We start from the raw sequence: 21,944 nt of genomic DNA on the forward strand, positions 1-21,944 counted from the left end.
TTACCTACAGAATGATGTTTACATACCGTCCAGAGTTGTGATGTCACACACAGACACATAGAGGATGTAGTAACACACAACATATATATCTGAACAGTTATATATACAAGTGTAAAGATTTAATATTTCAAAATTCATGGGTCAAATTTCACAGCATTTTAAAATTATAGTGATTGCCTGACCTATATTTCCTATTTTTAATTTGCATCTCACTAAAATCAGCTGATAGTAGTGGAGATGTTATTCATCTTAATTCTACACATATAAAACAGGAACAAATAACTAAAAAAATCAAGTTTATTTTCAAAACCAAATACGAAATACAGCCTTAAGTGGTGTTAAAGCAACAGAATGATTACCAGTTGAATATCCAAAATGTACAACGTAGGACAGTGTCATTACACTCCGAGGAGATGAATTATCACACAAGGCAGTGCCACTTCACTCTAACGAGATGGCCTGTCACACAAGGCAGTACCACTTCACTGTGACGAGATGGCCTGTCACACAAGGCAGTACCACTTCACTGTGACGAGATGGCCTGTCACACAAGGCAGTGCCACTACACTCTGACGAGATGGCCTGTCACACAAGGCAGTGCCACTTCACTCTAACAAGATGGCCTGTCACACAAGGCAGTACCACTTCACTGTGACGAGATGGCCTGTCATACAAGGCAGTACCACTACACTCTGACGAGATGGCCTGTCACACAAGGCAGTACCACTTCACTCTAACAAGATGGCCTGTCACACAAGACAGTGCCACTTCACTCTAACGAGATGGCCTGTCACACAAGGCAGTGCCACTACACTCTAACAAGATGGCCTGTCACACAGGACAGTGCCACTTCACTCTGACGAGATGGCCTATGACACAAGGCAGTGCCACTTCACTCTGACGAGATGGCCTGTCACACAAGGCAGTGCCACTACACTCTGACGAGATGGCCTGTCACACAAGGCAGTACCACTTCACTCTGATGAGATGGCCTGTCACACAAGGCAGTGCCACTTCACTGTGACGAGATGGCCTGTCACACAAGGCAGTGCCACTTCACTCTAACGAGATGGACTGTCACATAAGGCAGTGCCACTTCACTCTGACGATATGTCCTGTCACACAAGACAGAGCCACTTCACTCTGACGAGATGTCCTGTCACACAAGGCAGTGCCACTTCACTCTGACGAGATGGCCTGTCACACAAGGCATTACCACTTCACTGTGACGAGATGGCCTGTCACACAAGGCAGTGCCACTTCACTCTGACGAGATGGCCTGTCATACATGGCATTGCCACTTCACTCTGACGAGATGGCCTGTCACACAAGGCAGTGCCACTTCACTGTGACGAGATGGCCTGTCACACAAGGCAGTGCCACTTCACTCTGACGAGATGGCCTGTCACACAAGGCAGTGCCACTTCACTCTAACGAGATGTCCTGTCACACAAGGCAGTGCCACTTCACTCTAACAAGATGGCCTGTCACACAAGGCAGTGCCACTTCACTCTGACGAGATGGCCTGTCACACAAGGCAGTGCCACTTCACTCTAACAAGATGGCCTGTCACACAAGGCAGTGCCACTTCACTCTGACGAGATGGACCTGTCACACAAGGCAGTGCCACTTCACTGTGACGAGATGGCCTGTCACACAAGGCAGTGCCACTTCACTCTAACAAGATGGCCTGTCACACAAGGCAGTGCCACTTCACTCTAACGAGATGGCCTGTCACACAAGGCAGTGCCACTTCACTCTAACGAGATGGCCTGTCACACAGGACAGTGCCACTTCACTCTAACGAGATGGCATGTCACACAAGGCAGTGCCACTTCACTCTAACAAGATGGCCTGTCACACAAGGCAGTGCCACTTCACTCTAACAAGATGGCCTGTCACACAAGGCAGTGCCACTTCACTCTAACAAGATGGCCTGTCACACAAGGCAGTGCCACTTCACTCTAACAAGATGGCCTGTCACACAAGGCAGTGCCACTTCACTCTGACGAGATGGCCTGTCACACAAGGCAGTGCCACTTCACTCTAACAAGATGGCCTATCACACAAGGCAGTGCCACTTCACTCTGACGAGATGGCCTGTCACATAAGGCAGTGCCACTTCACTCTGACGAGATGTCCTGTCACACAAGGCAGTGCCACTTCACTCTAACAAGATGGCCTATCACACAAGGCAGTGCCACTTCACTCTGACGAGATGGCCTGTCACATAAGGCAGTGCCACTACACTCTGACGAGATGGCCTGTCACACAAGGCAGTGCCACTTCACTCTGACGAGATGTCCTGTCACACAAGGCAGTGCCACTACACTCTGACGAGATGGCCTGTCACATAAGGCAGTGCCACTACACTCTGACGAGATGGCCTATCACACAAGGCAGTGCCACTACACTCTGACGAGATGGCCTGTCACATAAGGCAGTGCCACTACACTCTGACGAGATGGCCTGTCACACAAGGCAGTGCCACTTCACTCTGATGAGATGTCCTGTCACACAAGGCAGTACCACTTCACTCTGACGAGATGGCCTGTCACATAAGGCAGTGCCACTACACTCTGACGAGATGGCCTGTCACACAAGGCAGTACCACTTCACTCTGACGAGATGGCCTGTCACACAAGGCAGTGCCACTTCACTCTAACAAGATGGCCTGTCACACAAGGCAGTGCCACTACACTCTGATGAGATGGCCTGTCACACAAGGCAGTGCCACTTCACTCTGACGAGATGGCCTGTCACACAAGGCAGTGCCACTTCACTCTGACGAGATGGCCTGTCACACAAGGCAGTGCCACTTCACTCTGACGAGATGGCCTGTCACACAAGGCAGTGCCACTACACTCTGACGAGATGGCCTGTCACATAAGGCAGTGCCACTACACTCTGACGAGATGGCCTGTCACACAAGGCAGTGCCACTTCACTCTGATGAGATGTCCTGTCACACAAGGCAGTGCCACTTCACTCTAACAAGATGACCTATGACACAAGGCAGTGCCACTTCACTCTAACAAGATGGCCTGTCACACAAGGCAGTGCCACTACACTCTGATGAGATGGCCTGTCACACAAGGCAGTGCCACTTCACTCTGACGAGATGGCCTGTCACACAAGGCAGTGCCACTTCACTCTGACGAGATGGCCTGTCACACAAGGCAGTGCCACTTCACTCTGACGAGATGGCCTATGACACAAGACAGTGCCACTTCACTCTAACAAGATGGCCTGTCACACAAGGCAGTGCCACTTCACTCTAACGAGATGGCCTGTCACACAAGGCAGTGCCACTTCACTCTAACGAGATGGCCTATCACACAAGGCAGTGCCACTTCACTCTGACGAGATGGCATGTCACATAAGGCAGTGCCACTTCACTCTGACGAGATAGCCTGTCACACAAGGCAGTGCCACTTCACTCTGACGAGATGGACTGTCACACAAGGCAGTGCCACTTCACTCTGATGAGACTGTCTGTCACACAAGGCAGAGCCACTTCACTCTAACGAGATGTCCTGTCACACAAGGCAGTGCCACTTCACTCTGACGAGATGGCCTGTCACACAAGGCAGTGCCACTTCACTCTGACGATATGTCCTGTCACACCAGGCAGTGCCACTTCACTCTGACGAGATGGCCTGTCATACAAGGCAGTGCCACTTCACTCTGACGATATGTCCTGTCACACAAGGCAGTGCCACTTCACTCTGACGAGATAGCCTGTCACACAAGGCAGTGCTACTACACTCTAACAAGATGGCCTGTCACACAAGGCAGTGCCACTTCACTCTGACGATATGTCCTGTCACACAAGGCAGTGCCACTTCACTCTGACGATATGTCCTGTCACACAAGACAGTGCCACTTCACTCTAACAAGATGGCCTATGACACAAGGCAGCGCCACTTCACTCTGACGAGATAGCCTGTCACACAAGGCAGTGCCACTACACTGTGACGAGATGACCTGTCACACAAGGCAGTGCCACTTCACTCTAACAAGATGGCCTGTCACACAAGGCAGTGCCACTTCACTCTAACGAGATGGCCTGTCACACAAGGCAGTGCCACTTCACTCTAACGAGATGGCCTATGACACAAGACAGTGCCACTTCACTCTAACAAGATGGCATGTCACACAAGGCAGTGCTACTTCACTCTAACAAGATGGCATGTCACACAAGACAGTGCCACTTCACTCTAACAAGATGGCATGTCACACAGGACAGTGCCACTTCACTCTAACAAGATGGCCTGTCACACAAGGCAGTGCTACTTCACTCTAACAAGATGGCCTGTCACACAAGACAGTGCCACTTCACTCTAACAAGATGGCATGTCACACAGGACAGTGCCACTTCACTCTAACAAGATGGCCTGTCACACAAGGCAGTGCTACTTCACTCTAACAAGATGGCCTGTCACACAAGACAGTGCCACTTCACTCTAACAAGATGGCATGTCACACAGGACAGTGTCACTTCTCTCTGACGAGATGGCCTATGACACAAAGCAGTCCTACTACACTGATGGAACGGCCAATAACACAGTTATTATAAGTCAATCAAACAAGGTTAAGCATCAATTAAACAGGTTAATTAAATCCATGATTCAATATCTGATTCTCTGAACAACATAATCTCATCATACAGTTTACAGATCTATAGAACTAACTAGTATAGAATACAATGTGAAATAAAGGCACTTCATACTTTTCGTTGTGAATAAACATTTCCCCAAGCAAAGTCATAATTATGAATACAAGCTAATTATATTAATATTTATCCCACTACAAGCGAAGCCATAATTTTAAATACAAGTTAATTATATTAATATTTATCGAACGAAGGACTATTCCAGAATTGTGTATATATATGTATTTGTATGTGACAGGGTGGAAGGCACTTGTATTAAAGTTTGATGAATGGTGAGGGTAAAGCACCATTTTTCTAGTATTATTTCTAGTATTCTTTATACTAAATACAGTATGTTTTAACATTTGATGGGTGGTGGCCGGGGTCTATGAAACAATGCCTTCAATGTACCGTTCAACATGGATAATTTTGTAACAGCCCTTACTATATACGTATGATGAGGACTTACATTACAAAGTGTATATATCCTCATAGCTACAAAATGTATATCAAGCCAGACATCATTAAAGAGTATTTATCTGTCAATCAACCCATACCTAGTAAATAACCCGATCAATAGTCATTGATGAATGTTAAAGCATGTATATCAATGTCCTGTAGTTACAGGTGTTGGTCCCTATAAACTTATTGTAGGATATATAGGATCTTAATGGCGTCATCATATAGAGTCCATTAATGTGACAATAAAGTAACAGATTATATTTATGCACTTAAATATTTAAAAAAAAAAATTAATATGTATAAGACCATTGCATCAAAAGGAACTGTTCTGAGTTTTACATTAATTTATACAATAGGTTACACTCGTCAGTCTTTATGCCCATACAATAATTAAGTTTTAATTTAATATAACACATTGTATTAGGTAACAACTCATCAGTCTTTATGCCCATACAATAAGTTCTAATTTAATATAACACATTGTATTAGGTAACAACTCATCAGTCTTTATGCCCATACAATAAGTTCTTATTTAATATAACACATTGTATTAGGTTACACTCATCAGTCTTTATGCCCATACAATAAGTTCTAATTTAATATAACACATTGTATTAGGTAACAACTCATCAGTCTTTATGCCCATACAATAAGTTCTAATTTAATATAACACATTGTATTAGGTTACACTCGTCAGTCTTTATGCCCATACAATAAGTTCTAATTTAATATAACACATTGTATTAGGTTACACTCGTCAGTCTTTATGCCCATACAATAAGTTCTAATTTAATATAACACATTGTATTAGGTAACAACTCATCAGTCTTTATGCCCATACAATAAGTTCTAATTTAATATAACACATTGTATTAGGTTACACTCATCAGTCTTTATGCCCATACAATAGTTCTAATTTAATATAACACATTGTATTAGGTAACAACTCATCAGTCTTTATGCCCATACAATAAGTTCTAATTTAATATAACACATTGTATTAGGTTACACTCGTCAGTCTTTATGCCCATACAATAAGTTCTAATTTAATATAACACATTGTATTAGGTAACAACTCATCAGTCTTTATGCCCATACAATAGTTCTAATTTAATATAACACACTTGTGTGGTTACTAGCTATAATACAATTGTGTAGATTATACTCGAGAATGGAATGTAATCTTGAAATGTTGCCTTTCCAGAAATGGTACCAAAAATAAGGAAACAGCTAATTAACTGTCTGGAATGCCAACCAAAATAACCAGAAATGTAAACAAAGTTCTGCAGGGCTGGGCTCAGCTGATTTGAATCAAGTTGATTTCAACCATAACTTACCACTTAAATACAATGTATACATAAAGATAGAATAAGTAAAAAAAAAGACACATAATGTATACATAAATATAGATAACTTAATGTAAGTAAAAAAAACCAAAACAAACAAAAAACAAACAAAAAACAAAGAATAATTCTTTGCCAAAGGAAATATAAAAAAAACAACAAAAATTACAAGATTTTTGCAAGGCTAGCTTTCTCTCTTTACATACATATTTATAGATATGTGTTGTATATAACAAAAGAAAGACAAATGGGATTTTAACATAGAAAATCTTAAGTCTTGGCTTAAAGAAGTAGAACATAGAGTGTAATTATTGTCGTCTGGAGACATCAAGTGTAATCTTCATTCACCTGTAGACATCAAGTGTAATCATGGTCACCTGTAGACCCCAAGTGTAATCATGGTCACCTGTAGACCTCAAGTGTAATCATGGTCACATGTAGACCTCAAGTGTAATCATGATCACTCTAGTTTATCTGTACACCTCAAGTGTAATCATGGTCACCTGTAGACCCCAAGTGTAATCATCATTCACCTGTAGACATCAAGTGTAATCATGATCCACCTGTATACCTCAAGTGTCATCATGGTCACCTGTAGACCTCAAGTGTAATCATCATTCACCTGTAGACCTCTAGTGTAATCATGATCACCTGTAGACCTCAAGTGTAATCATGGTCACCTGTAGACCTCAAGTGTAATCATGATCCACCTGTAGACCTCAAGTGTAATCATGGTCACCTGTAGACCACAAGTGTAATCATGATCCACCTGTAGACCTCAAGTGCAATCATGATCACTCTAGTTTATCTGTACACCTCAAGTGCAATCATGGTCACCTGTAGACCACAAGTGTAATCATGATCCACCTGTATACCTCAAGTGTCATCATGGTCACCTGTAGACCCAAAGTGTAATCATCATTCACCTGTAGACCTCTAGTGTAATCATGATCACCTGTAGACCTCAAGTGTAATCATGGTCACCTGTAGACCTCAAGTGTAATTATGATCCACCTGTAGACCTCAAGTGTAATCATCATTCACCTGTAGACCTCAAGTGTAATCATGGTCACCTGTAGACCTCAAGTGTAATCATGGTCACCTGTAGACCTCAAGTGTAATCATCATTCACCTGTAGACCTCAAGTGTAATTATGGTCACCTGTAGACCTCAAGTGTAATCATGGTCCACTGTAGACCTCAAGTGTAAGCATGGTCACCTGTAGACCTCAAGTGTAATCATCATTCACCTGTAGACCTCAAGTGTAATCATCGTCCACTGTAGCCAGTGGTCTGTAGGACAGTGTCGTTTGGCGATTTTTGTAATGGAGGACGATTAAAGCTATCACTGTTAGGGTTAACAAAGCAACCATACAGCCCAGGACCACCATACCAATATCGATGTCTGCAAACAAATAAATAAATAAAAATAAAGATACTCTCATTAATTAATTAGCAAATTCACATGATTTTATTACATTTTCTCAAGTGAAATATTAGAAATGATCAACTTGATGAAATTTAAATCATCACTGCATGCTTCTATCATCACTAGACTAGTTGAACACCACATACATCACTCATTTGACAGATTGTATACCAATATTTTGTCATACTTGGTAATAATGAATTATATGTTATATTCAACAGGAACCCAGTCAATACACAAATTACACTAGGTAAGTTTTGTATATGCAAAATACACTCTGGTATAATTGTAATGTAAGTGCCAAAGTTTCAATAAGTACATGTAGATACAACTACCGGTTCAAGGTATGTTTTAATTAAAAGTTGACAGCAATACCCACAGTACTAAAGCATTTATCTTGCAGTCTGGATCATAAGGTATACACATATATATATGGCCAATATAAATACCACAGGTTTGAAGACAGACATAATTCTGCATGCTAGAATGCTAAATTGACAGTTCTTACAACAGCGCAATGTTTAGACATTGAAGCTGATTCTATAGATCAGTGATATTGAGGACAGGCCTTTAAGTTTCCAACAGGGAAGAAACACAGGGTATGTCACTATGGTATGACTGGTGTTGTCATATTTATCACTAAAGTCCATGCAAAATCATATGTTAGTGAGCGTCCCTATACCATCTTATCATATGATAGTGAGTGTCCCTATGATACCATCTTATCATATGATAGTGAGTGTCTCTATACCATCTTATCATATGATAGTGAGTGTCTCTATACCATCTTATCATATGATAGTGAGTGTCCCTATGATACCATCTTATCATATGATAGTGAGTGTCCCTATACCATCTTATCATATGATAGTGAGTGTCCCTATACCATCTTATCATATGATAGTGAGTGTCCCTATGATACCATCTTATCATATGATAGTGAGTGTCCCTATACCATCTTATCATATGATAGTGAGTGTCCCTATACCATCTTATCATATAATAGTGTGTGTCCCTATACCATCTTATCATATGATAGTAAGTGTCCCTATACCATCTTATCATATGATAGTGAGTGTCCCTATGATACCATCTTATCATATGATAGTGAGTGTCCCTATACCATCTTATCATATGATAGTGAGTGTCTCTATACCATCTTATCATATGATAGTGAGTGTCCCTATGATACCATCTTATCATATGATAGTGAGTGTCCCTATGATACCATCTTATCATATGATAGTGAGTGTCTCTATACCATCTTATCATATGATGGTGAGTGTCCCTATACCATCTTATCATATAATAGTGAGTGTCCCTATACCATCTTATCATATGATAGTGAGTGTCCCTATACCATCTTATCATATGATAGTGAGTGTCTCTATACCATCTTATCATATGATAGTGAGTGTCTCTATACCATCTTATCATACGATAGTGAGTGTCCCTATGATACCATCTTATCATATGATAGTGAGTGTCCCTATACCATCTTATCATATGATAGTGAGTGTCCCTATACCATCTTATCATATGATAGTGAGTGTCCCTATGATACCATCTTATCATATGATAGTGAGTGTCCCTATGATACCATCTTATCATATGATAGTGAGTGTCCCTATACCATCTTATCATATGATAGTGAGTGTCCCTATACCATCTTATCATATGATAGTGAGTGTCCCTATACCATCTTATCATATGATAGTGAGTGTCCCTATACCATCTTATCATATGATAGTGAGTGTCCCTATGATACCATCTTATCATATGATAGTGAGTGTCCCTATGATACCATCTTATCATATGATAGTGAGTGTCCCTATACCATCTTGTCATATGATAGTGAGTGTCCCTATACCATCGTATCATATGATAGTGAGTGTCCCTATGATACCATCTTATCATATGATAGTGAGTGTCCCTATACCATCTTATCATATGATAGTGAGTGTCCCTATACCATCTTATCATATGATAGTGAGTGTCCCTATGATACCATCTTATCATATGATAGTGAGTGTCCCTATACCATCTTATCATATGATAGTGAGTGTCCCTATGATAACATCTTATCATATGATAGTGAGTGTCCCTATGATACCATCTTATCATATGATAGTGAGTGTTCCTATACCATCTTATCATATGCTAGTGAGTGTCTACCATCTTATCATATGATAGTGAGTGTCTCTATACCATCTTATCATATGATAGTGAGTGTCTCTATACCATCTTATCATATGATAGTGAGTGTCTCTATACCATCTTATCATATGATAGTGAGTGTCTCTATACCATCTTATCATATAATAGTGAGTGTCCCTATGATACCATCTTATCATATGATAGTGAGTGTCCCTATACCATCTTATCATATGATAGTGAGTGTCTCTATACCATCTTATCATATGATAGTGAGTGTCCCTATGATACCATCTTATCATATGATAGTGAGTGTCTCTATGATACCATCTTATCATATGATAGTGAGTGTCCCTATACCATCTTATCATATGATAGTGAGTGTCCCTATGATAACATCTTATCATATGATAGTGAGTGTCCCTATGATACCATCTTATCATATGATAGTGAGTGTCCCTATGATACCATCTTATCATATGACTGATGAGAAGATTACTCTTAATTTTTTTTCTTAATATCTATAAGCATAAATGTATCAAATCTAAAAAAATTCATAATCAAAACTCTAAATGGCTGTGATGAAATAAAACCTTTACATATGCAGGGAATGTTGTCATCATTATTTGGGTGACAGTTATATTCATAGACTACAATTCTATCTAGTTAGATTATACCATAACTTTGTAATCCAAAAGCAAACACAATGGACAAAATTTAAGGTTAAATACCTGATGCTGGTTGTTGTCCGGGCTTAGGGTTACACTCTGCGTGAATATCTTTTGAAACATTGTTTTTTAATATGTTGATAAAATCGTCTAATGAACAGATATCCCCACATCCTGCAAAAAAAAAAAAAAAAAAGACTTCATGATTATTATTTGTAGTAAATATTGTTGTTTTTAGCTCACCTGGTCCGAAGGACCAAGGTGAGCTTATGCCATACCGTGGCCATACCGTGGCGTCTGTCGTCCGTCGTCCGTCCGTCCATAACCGCTGATCAAATTTGGTCAGAAACATCCCTACGGGTAGGCGACTCAAAATTGTACAAATGATGGGGCTGGCCCCCCATGGGCCTAAGGGGCGGGGCCAAAAGGAGTCAATTTTGCTATATTGATATAAACGACTTCTTCTCTGAAACCGAGCAATGGATATCGCTCATATTTGCCTGGTAGCATTACTATGGGGTGAGGATTCAAAATTGTACAAATGATGGGGTTGGCCCCCCAGGGGCCTGAGGGGCGGGGCCAAAAGGGGTCAATTGGGCTATATTGATATAAACGACTTCTTCTCTGAAAGTGAGCAATGGATAGCGCTCATATTTGCCTGGTAGCATCACTATGGGGTGAGGATTTAAAATTGTACAAATGATGGGGCTGGCCCCCCAGGGGCCTGAGGAGTGGGGCCAAATGTGGTCAATTTGGCTATATTGATATAAACGACTTCTTCTCTGAAACCAAGCAATGGATATCGCTCATATTTGCCTGGTATCATCACTACAGGGTGGGGATTCAAAATTGTACAAATGATGGGGCTGTTCCCCCAGGGGCCTGAGGGGCGGGGCCAAATATGGTCAATTTAGCTATATTGATATAAACAACTTCTTCTCTGAAACCGAGCAATGGATATCGCTCATATTTGCCTGGTAGCATCAATATGGGGTGAGGATTCAAAATTGTACAAATGATGGGGCTGGCCCCCAAGGGGCCTGAGGGGCGGGGCCAAATGTGGTCAATTTGGCTATATTGATATAAACGACTTCTTCTCTATAACCAAGCAATGGATATCGCTCATATTTGCCTGGTATCATCACTACGGGATGGGGATTCAAAATTGTACAAATGATGGGTCTGTTCCCCCAGGGGCCTGAGGGGCGGGGCCAAATATGGTCAATTTAGCTATATTGATATAAACGACTTCTTCTCTGAAACCGAGCATTGGATATCGCTCATATTTGCCTGGTATCATCACTACGGGATGGGGATTCAAAATTGTACAAATGATGGGGCTGTTCTCCCAGGGGCCTGAGGGGCGGGGCCAAATATGGTAAATTTAGCTATATATATATAAACGACTTCTTTTCTGAAACCGAGCATTGGATATCGCTCATATTTGCCTGGTAGCATCCCTATGGGGTGGGGATTCAAAATTGTACAAATGGTGGGACTGACCCCCAAGGGGCCTGAGAGGCGGGGCCAAAATTGGTCAATTTGTTTAAACAACTTCTTCTCTGAAACTAAGCAATGGATATTACTCACATTTGTATGGTAGCATGGTTATTGGGTGGGGATTCAAAATTGTACAAATGTTGGGGTTGACCCAGGCCGCCAGGGAGCTGAGGGGTGGGGCCAAGAAGGGTCTATTTGGCTAAATTGATTTAAACAAATTATTCTCTGAAACTTAGCAATAGTTTGACTGGTAGCATCCTATAGGGGTAGGGATTCAAAATTGTATAAAGGAAGGAGCTGACCCCCCAGGGGGCAGAGGGCAGGGTCAAAAGGGGTCCATTAGTCTTAACAAGATCTTCTCTGAAACTAAGTAATATGGATATCACTCACATTTGTGTGGTAGCATCCCTATGGGGTCGCGCCAAAAGTCAATTTCATTTCATGGATTAATGCACTTTTTGGCATTTTTAGCATTAAAATAAAACCAATGTACATGTACCCATATAAAATGCTTATGATATATATTGACATAGCAATACCAGCGACAAATATACTGAAGCATCATTCTTGTTTCATATCTCATGAAACTAGGTGAGCGATACAGGCCCTCTGGGCCTCTTGTTTAAGTCACTTCATACTTTTCCAACCCTACAGATTGTGTGTTCCATCATTAGCTCATGGTCGCCTGGTCTTAACTTAAGATGGCTCAGTTTTAGTTTGAAGACTGTACATTTTGTAATTTAACAGGCCATTAATTGATGATGGGATAAAATATTATGTCTAATAATCATATGCTCATAACAAGCTGGGATCTTGGCACCCACCATTGAATGATCTTTATAGGTTCCATGTCAGATTGATCTATTTTTCTATTTTTCCCTTCCCCTTACTAATCTGTTTAAATTGAGAAACATCCCTCCAGTACTTTTCAAACAAGGGGAACTTATATATGAAATTTGAAATTTAGCGATAATGGCTGTCTGTCGACAATGTTTTCAGATTGGTCCAAAAATGCAATACGACAGACAAAGGGAACCTGCATATCAAATTTGAGAAAGATCCCTGCAGTACCTTCTGTAAAATAGCGATAACAAACTTCAATTTTCAAAATCAAAGATGACTGTCTGTTGACCATGTTGTTATCCGACTGGTCCCAAAATGAAATATGCATAACTAGGGACCAAGGGCAATCTATATATCAAATTTCAGAAAGATCCCTTCAGTTCTTTCTGAGAAATAGTGATAACAAACTTCAGTTGTCAACAAGAGATCCCAGAGGGATCTTGGCGCCCACCATTGAATGATCTTTATCGGTTCCATGTCAGATTGATCTTTTCTCTATTTTTTCTCTTCCTCTAAGCCTTACTAATCTGTGTAAATTCAGAAACAGCCCTCTAGTACTTTTCAAACAAGGGGAACCCATATATAAAATTTAAGATTTAGCAATAACTGTTGTCTGTCGGCCATGTTGTTTTTGGATTGGTCCCAAAATGCAATACCAGGGACCAAGGGGAACCTACATATAAAATCTGAGAAAGATCCCTTCAGTACCTTCTGTAAAATAGCGATAACAAACTTCAATTGTCAAAATATAAGATGGCTGCCTGTCGGCCATGTTGTTTTCCTATTGGTCCCAAGATGCCATATGCAAAACTACATACCAAGGGTAACCTACATATGAAATTTGAGAAAGATCCCTTCAGTACTTTCTCAGAAATAGTGATAACAAACTTCAATTGTCAAAACCCAAGATGGCTGCCTGTCAGCCATGTTGTTTTCCAACCCGTCCCAAAATGCAATATGCACAACGACATACCAAGGGTAACAAACATATGAAATTTGAGAAAGATCCCTTCAGTACTTTCTCAGAAATAGTGATAACAAACTTCAATTGTCAAAATCAAAGATGGCTGCCTGTCGTCCATGTTGTTTTCCGATCGGTCCCAAAATGCAATATGCATAACGAGGGACCAAGGGCAACCTACATATGAAATTTGAGAAAGATCTCTTCAGTACTTTCTAAGAAATAGCGATAACAAACTTCAATTGTCAAAATCAAAGATGGCTGCCTGTCGTCCATGTTGTTTTCCGATCGGTCCCAAAATGCAATATGCATAACTATGGACCAAGGGCAACCTACATATGAAATATGAGAAAGATCTCTTTAGTTCTTTCTGAGAAATAGTGATAACAAACTTCAATTGTCAAAATCCAAGATGGCTGCCTGTCGGCCATGTTGTTTTCTGATCGGTCCCAAAATGCCATATGCATAACTAGGGACCAAGGGCAACCTACATATGAAATTTGAGAAAGATCTCTTCAGTACTTTCTCAGAAATAGCGATAACAAACTTCAATTGTCAAAATCCAAGATGGCTGCCTGTCAGCCATGTTGTTTTCCGACTGGTCAGTAAATAAAATATTCATAACTATGGACCAAGGGCAACCTACATATGAAATTTGAGAAAGATCACTTCAGTACTTTCTCAGAAATTACGATAACAAACTTCAATTGTTCGGACTTCGGAACTTCGGACCACGGACGCAAGGCGATTTGAATAGTGGTCCACTAACATTTAGTTACTTCAACATGCATTTCCATGCACTAGTATATAGGGGCAGGGAAGAGAAATGAAACTAAGGCTGTAGATATCTTGTAAGTTAATTAAACATTACACCAGATACATTCTACTGGTACAACACCCTGTAGTTGTATTGACAGTGTATACTGGTTTACATATGTACCTGGTACTGTCAGGTGTATAAGTTTGTCAGAATCTGTCTCGTTCCTGTAGAGCACCTTGACATAGGGTTTCCCCTTCCCCTCAGGTCTCCACATTTCTACCATCACACACGAGGAATACACCGGGGTCCTGTTGTTGAATACGTTCATCACTCGTAACAAAGCTGTCAGGGTTGAGTCATGCTGAAAAAGAGAAAAATTTACATGTAAAACAAAAATATAACTAAAGCTGAGATATCAACTAAAGCTGAGATATCTGCATGCAACTAAAACACACATACATGTACATATATATAACATACATAGTAACAAAATTGACGAAGGAAGATTTAAGACATAAGCCTTGAACTCACGACCTAAGGCACCCAATAGCCTCGCTAGAAATACCTGCAGCTTATACTGCTGCGCCACATCAGCGTTCTTAAAAAAGAATGTTTCAATGGAGCATTGATGGTCGGGCCCGATACCCTGACATGATCATTGTGGAAGCTGTCTATTAGATGATATGAATACCTGGATCGCAATGTATTTACTTACATGTACATGGATGCGAATTGTACATGTGTACAAATATTCATCACAGTACAACTATGATAGGAAATTCAAATCTTTATCTCTGGATCATCAACACATAGTGCATATGATACATTGTGCTAATTATTTGATATATAACATAGTAACACAATTGACAAAGAAAGACAACTTTATAACTCGTGCACTGACCGGGCCTCAAACTCACAATCTATGGCACCCAATCCCCTAACCAGAAATACCCGCAGTTTATACCACTACGCCACATCAGTGTTCAATGGCGCCATTTTACTATGTTTATAGATAAAGATTCTCCAATTAGGGGTATATAACTATGTTCAGTTGTAAAGATACATGTACATCAGTCTGGGGGTTAACTATGATTTAATGTAAAGATACATCAGTTTGGGGGTTAACTATGTTTATATGTAAAGATACATCTGTCTGGGGGTTAACTTTGTTTAAATGTAAAGATACATCAGTCTGGGGGTTAACTATGTTTTAATGTAAAGATACATCAGTCTGGGAGTTAACTATGTTTTAATGTAAAGATACATCAGTCCGGGGGTTAACTATGTTTTAATGTAAATATACATCAGTCTGGGGGTTAACTATGTTTTAATATAAAGATACATCAGTCTGGGGGTTAACTATATGTTTTAATGTAAAGATACATCAGTTTGTGGGTTAACTATGTTTATATGTAAAGATACATCGGTTTGGGAGTTAACTATGTTTTAATGTAAAGATACACCAGTCTTGGGGTTAACTATGTTTTAATGTAAAGATACATCAGTATGGGGAGTCTTGGGGTTAACTATGTTTTAATGTAAAGATACATCAGTATGGGGGTTAACTATGTTTTAATGTAAAGAAACATCAGTTTGGGGGGTTAACTATGTTTTAATGTAAAGATACATCAGTCTGGGGGTTAACTATGTTTTAGTGTAAAGATACATCAGTCTGGGGGTTAACTATGTTTTAATGTAAAGATACAACAGTCTGGGGGTTAACTATGTTTTAATGTAAAGATACATCAGTCTGGGGGTTAACTATGTTTTAATGTAAAGATACATCTGTCTGGGAGTTAACTATGTTTTAATGTAAAGATACATCTGTCTGGGGGTGAACTATGTTTTAATGTAAAGATACATCAGTTTGGGAGTTAACTATGTTTTAATGTAAAGATACATCAGTCTGGGGGTTAACTATGTTTTAATGTAAAGAAACATCAGTTTGGGGGGTTAACTATGTTTTAATGTAAAGATACATCAGTCTGGGGGTTAACTATGTTTTAATGTAAAGATACAACTATGTTTTAATGTAAAGATACATCAGTCTGGGGGTTAACTATGTATTAATGTAAAGATACATCAGTCTGGGGGTTAACTATGTTTTAATGTAAAGATACATCAGTTTGGGGGGTTAATTATATGTTTTAATGTAAAGATACATCAGTTTGTGGGTTAACTATGTTTATATGTAAAGATACATCAGTCTGGGAGTTAACTATGTTTTAATGTAAAGATACATCAGTCTGGGGGTTAACTATGTTTTAATGTAAAGATACATCAGTTTGGGGGTTAACTATGTTTATATGTAAAGATACATCAGTCTGGGGGGTTAACTATGTTTTAATGTAAAGGTACATCAGTCTGGGGGTTAACTATGTTTTAATGTAACGATACATCAGTTTGGGGGTTAACTATGTTTTAATGTAAAGATACATCAGTCTGGAGGTAAACTATGTTTATATGTAAAGATACATCAGTCTGGGGGTTAACTATGTTTTAATGTAAAGATACATCAGTTTGGGAGTTAACTATGTTTTAATGTAAATATACATCAGTTTGGGAGTTATAACTATGTTTATATGTAAAGATACATCAGTCTGGGGTTAACTATGTTTTAATGTAAAGATACATCAGTTTGGGAGTTAACTATGTTTTAATGTAACGATACATCAGTTTGGGGGTTAACTATGTTTTAATGTAAAGATACATCAGTTTGGGGGTTAACTATGTTTTAATATAAAGTTACATCAGTCTGGTTGGAACACTCATTACTTACAGCTGAATACAAAAGCATCTTTGGACGAGTCTGAACTGGAGAAGTTTGATCCAGGGAATCTACAGCTGTCGCCATTTTTTCAATCATTTCCTTTAGTAATGGACCTGCATGTATACAACAACATGATTTATAGTTAATGACTACAGATTAATTAAAACGCCAATAGCCCTGAAAAATGTCAGGATTGGAGATTTTAAATAAGAATCTACAATCTTTAACATAACATTTAGCTAAAACCTGGACCCTGTTGTTCAAAGGGTGATTAGGCTAATCACAGTTTAACAACAATTTCAAAACCCTGATAAAATTATTTCTAGTAAAACTAACTTAACAGAATTTAAAGAAAATATAACACTCGTCAGTCTCTTCATACCGGCCCATTTTAAGGAATATATAGAGAGAAATGAAATTTTCACTAATCAAGTGATTAAGCTAATCACCTTTTGAACAACTGAGCCTAGGGCTTTGGCCTATAGGAAACTCCTATCCTGTAACACCTATTTCTGTTAATGTAAGCTGAACAGTTATTTTAAAAGAATCAAGATACAGGCATTTTTGCGTCTCTTTTTCTGTTATAACTAACATTTCACTCGCATTGAAACAATTAAATATCAAGAGGTGTAGATTACTCTTTGTTTCAGTTTGATTCATGGATAGTGGTCATGTTGATTAAACCATACATGCTTTGAAATCAAATAGGACTGCGTGGCCAATTCCCGGATTATGCATATGCATTGTATGCCAGAAATATAATTTTGATATTTTTCACATATTTCTAATAACGTCTGTAACATTGATATTGGAATGAAAAGCTGTAGACTGCTTGCTAAGCACCATCAGATACAGGTAGCTGAAGATCAATCATACCTGGAATTTTCTACTTAAATCATATAACAGGTAACCTGGATCAGGAGGTAATCTTAGCAAGCAGATTGGGATGAATAGAAATTTCTTAGGATTCAAAAACTCAGTGACATGCTTTGATGTTATACACTGTTTTAAATGCATTTTAACTTGGTAGACCTTCACCCCATACAATTAGATAATTAGACAATTAGATATTTGTGTGATCTATTTACAGTGGCTTGTTATATCTACAATGTGACTACATGTATATAAGTTCAACCAGAATAAATCTTGTTTGTGACACTGAACTTTCTGAGAAACATTTATATTATTTTTGTATGCTTAAAACAAGTACCATCTGATTTGATAAATAAAAACTTGCCTCCTCTAAGTTTGGCCATCTCCTCTGTGTAAAATAAATAAGTGTTTTCGTAGTCCAGAAGTTGAATCACAAGTGGATGAAGTGGTAGGACTGTCTCCCATTCAGACATATTCAGGTGATGTGTATACTGAAACAGTCAAGTATTACATTCTGATATTGCATCATTTTATGTAACATAAACATATATTACACTGTATATTGTAGTCTTCCTCTTTAAAGCTCAAATACATAGTACAACTTCTTAAAACCGATCGCCTCTTGATACTGATTGAAATGGCGACGTACATAATTGATCCTTCATTATTATAGTAATAAACAACTTCCCAATACTGATTCTTCTCAATTCTGAATAACTTGCTGATATTGTGTCCAAAATGGTCAAAATATACCCCCAAAATACTTCTGTAAACCAACCTCACCTGAGGGAATCAGACAGGTGCCCGCCTAACTGACCATGAATCTCCTATGACTAGAGGAGCATTAGGATTAAATTGTGTACTAATCAAAGCCATCAAAATTGATAAAACTATACATCATCGAAGAGGTACAGTCTGTTTACTATAAGAAAATAAGCAGAAAGCCGGAGCTTCGCATTTGCATGAGGTACCAAATGGGTTATTTTTGCAGTGGACAAAAAAATAGTATACGACAAGGATGATAATCGTACATTAGGCTTCATTTTAAAACACAATATCTATGTTCTGAATAAGGTCAGTAGGCACCAGTTAAAATTATTGTTCTTATTTCTAATTGTATAATTATCCTAGTTTGCAATGAAATAAATATCCCTTATCGTACCCCATAAATATGGGGATGTAGCCACAGGCTGTATGTAGGTCAGTGCATGCTGTTGACAGCATTGTGAAATAATTCAAATGATGTCATTATGGCATACGTTTGCATTCAGTAATAGAAATTATCTAATAATTAGTTTGATTTTATGTATTCTATGTATTCATTAATACGCTTCAAAGATACGAAACTTTGACGATCAATATTATCCCCAGACCCTGGCTGGTCAATATGGATCACTTCTCCAACGGAAGCTTAAGTATAGTGGCAAGTACTGATGGCTATGGCAGCCATCCTGGATTTCGGACTGACCCAAAAAATAATAACACTTGGTCAGGACCATCTCATGATAGGATACTTTCAGGTAAGTTAGGGCTCAATTCCACCTGTGGAACTTGAGAGGTTGTTTGAAATAGATGCTGTTTAGGAAAACCATGATTGCGTAATCATGTTACAAAATGGCCGCCATGGCTACCATGTCAAAGTTTTTACGAGGCTGAAAAATAACAACACTTTGTTGGCTCCCCCCCTCCCCAAACTTAACATCCTCACCAACCAATGCTCAATGGACCAGTGGAACTGGAGAAGAAGTTTAAAGTGTGTTTTTTCAAGATGGCTATCATGGAAGCCATCTTGGATTTTGGACGGACCCAAAAAATAACAACAATTTGCCAGGACCATCTCAGGATCATTTCTAGTAAGTTAGAGCTGAATCCCACCGGTGGAACTTGAGAAGAAGTTTGAAATAGGTATTGTTCAGGAAAACCATGATTGTGTAATCATGTTACAAAATGGCCACAGTAACTGCCATGTCAAAGTTTTTATGAGGCTGAAAAATAACAACATAAAAACATCAAATAGCTGGGACTTTAATTCATTGAGGTAAAGAGGGACAGGGAAGGCAATTATACAAACCTCACAGAAGTGTCTATGTAGTGATGACAAGGTCGTACAGAGGACAAAACATTTTATTGTAGGAGGGACAGGGGAGGTAATTATACTGACCTCACAGAAGTGTCTATGGAGTGATGACAAGGTCGTACAGAGGACAAAACATTTTATTATAGGAGGGACAGGGGAGGTAATTATACAGACCTCACAGAAGTGTCTATGTAGTGATGACAAGGTCATACAGAGGACAAAACATTTTATTGTAGGAGGGACAGGGGAGGTAATTATACAAACCTCACAGAAGTGTCTATGGAGTGATGACAAGGTCGTACAGAGGACAAAACATTTTATTGTAGGAGGGACAGGGGAGGTAATTATACTGACCTCACAGAAGTGTCTATGGAGTGATGACAAGGTCGTACAGAGGACAAAACATTTTATTATAGGAGGGACAGGGGAGGTAATTATACAGACCTCACAGAAGTGTCTATGTAGTGATGACAAGGTCATACAGAGGACAAAACATTTTATTGTAGGAGGGACAGGGGAGGTAATTATACAAACCCCACAGAAGTGTCTATGGAGTGATGACAAGGTCGTACAGAGGACAAAACATTTTATTGTAGGAGGGACAGGGGAGGTAATTATACAAACCTCACAGAAGTGTCTATGGAGTGATGACAAGGTCGTACAGAGGAAAAAACATTTTATTGTAGGAGGGACAGGGGAGGTAATTATACAAACCTCACAGAAGAGGGTATCTACAATAATCATCAGCCCGACTAAAGTTGGCGGAAGTCCAGACAGTTTGGAAGCATTGTTGATGAGATCCTGTTGGAAAGAATAGTATTGTATTTACTGGAAAAAAGATAGCAAAAATGATTTCTAGGTTTGTTTTGTTTTTGTTACCAACACAACTAAATCATTAATTAAACAATCACATATCCTGTATTGATTTGTTTGATTTAAAAAGAAGAACAGTTTGTGGAGTTCATAAAATACACTGTACAGTACACATAAAGGCTTTTGATTTCAAAAGTGGTCAAATATGACCTTTGACCCTTTAACTAAAGAAGTGTATCCGACAGTGACTGGGCATGTGGGTGACAAGGTGTGCTACAAGCTATATACGAGAGAGTGACATGGTGTGAGACAGTGAGAGTGTGTGTGATAGTGACAGGGTGTGTGATAGTGACAGGGTTTGACAGTGACAGGGTGTGTGACAGTGACAGGGTGTGTGATAGTGACAGGGTGTGTGACAGTGACAGGGTGTGTGACAGTGACAGGGTGTGTGACAGTGACAGGGTGTGTGACAGTGACAGGGTGTGATAGTGACAGGGTGTGTGATAGTGACAGGGTGTGTGACAGTGACAGGGTGTGTGATAGTGACAGGGTGTTTGACAGTGACAGGGTGTGTGACAGTGACAGGGTGTGTGACAGTGACAGGGTTTTATAGTGACAGGGTGTGTGACAGTGACAAGG

At 39.4% G+C, this 21,944-nt stretch overlaps 1 protein-coding gene across 2 annotated transcripts in view; it reads right to left on the minus strand.

The window, feature by feature from the left end:
• Positions 1–283: 283 nt before the first annotated feature.
• The window catches only part of LOC117343146 (prostatic acid phosphatase-like), a 52,327-nt gene continuing 30,666 nt past the window's right edge, over positions 284–21,944 (minus strand). Inside the window, exons 6-12 of one of the 2 annotated variants that reach the window (XM_033905465.1) lie at positions 21,207–21,293; positions 18,780–18,906; positions 17,552–17,655; positions 14,953–15,133; positions 10,772–10,882; positions 3,987–7,862; positions 284–3,904 (exon numbers count right to left, since the gene is read on the minus strand). In XM_033905465.1, the coding sequence (XP_033761356.1) occupies positions 7,717–7,862; positions 10,772–10,882; positions 14,953–15,133; positions 17,552–17,655; positions 18,780–18,906; positions 21,207–21,293 (756 nt within the window). In that variant the 3' untranslated portion in view covers positions 284–3,904; positions 3,987–7,716. Of the gene's footprint in view, positions 3,905–3,986; positions 7,863–10,771; positions 10,883–14,952; positions 15,134–17,551; positions 17,656–18,779; positions 18,907–21,206; positions 21,294–21,944 lie in introns of those variants that run through there. The other variant, XM_033905466.1, reaches the window with a different exon arrangement.

The sequence above is a fragment of the Pecten maximus genome, chromosome 15 (assembly GCF_902652985.1).
Source record: "Pecten maximus chromosome 15, xPecMax1.1, whole genome shotgun sequence".
In the NCBI taxonomy this organism is placed as follows: domain Eukaryota; kingdom Metazoa; phylum Mollusca; class Bivalvia; order Pectinida; family Pectinidae; genus Pecten; species Pecten maximus.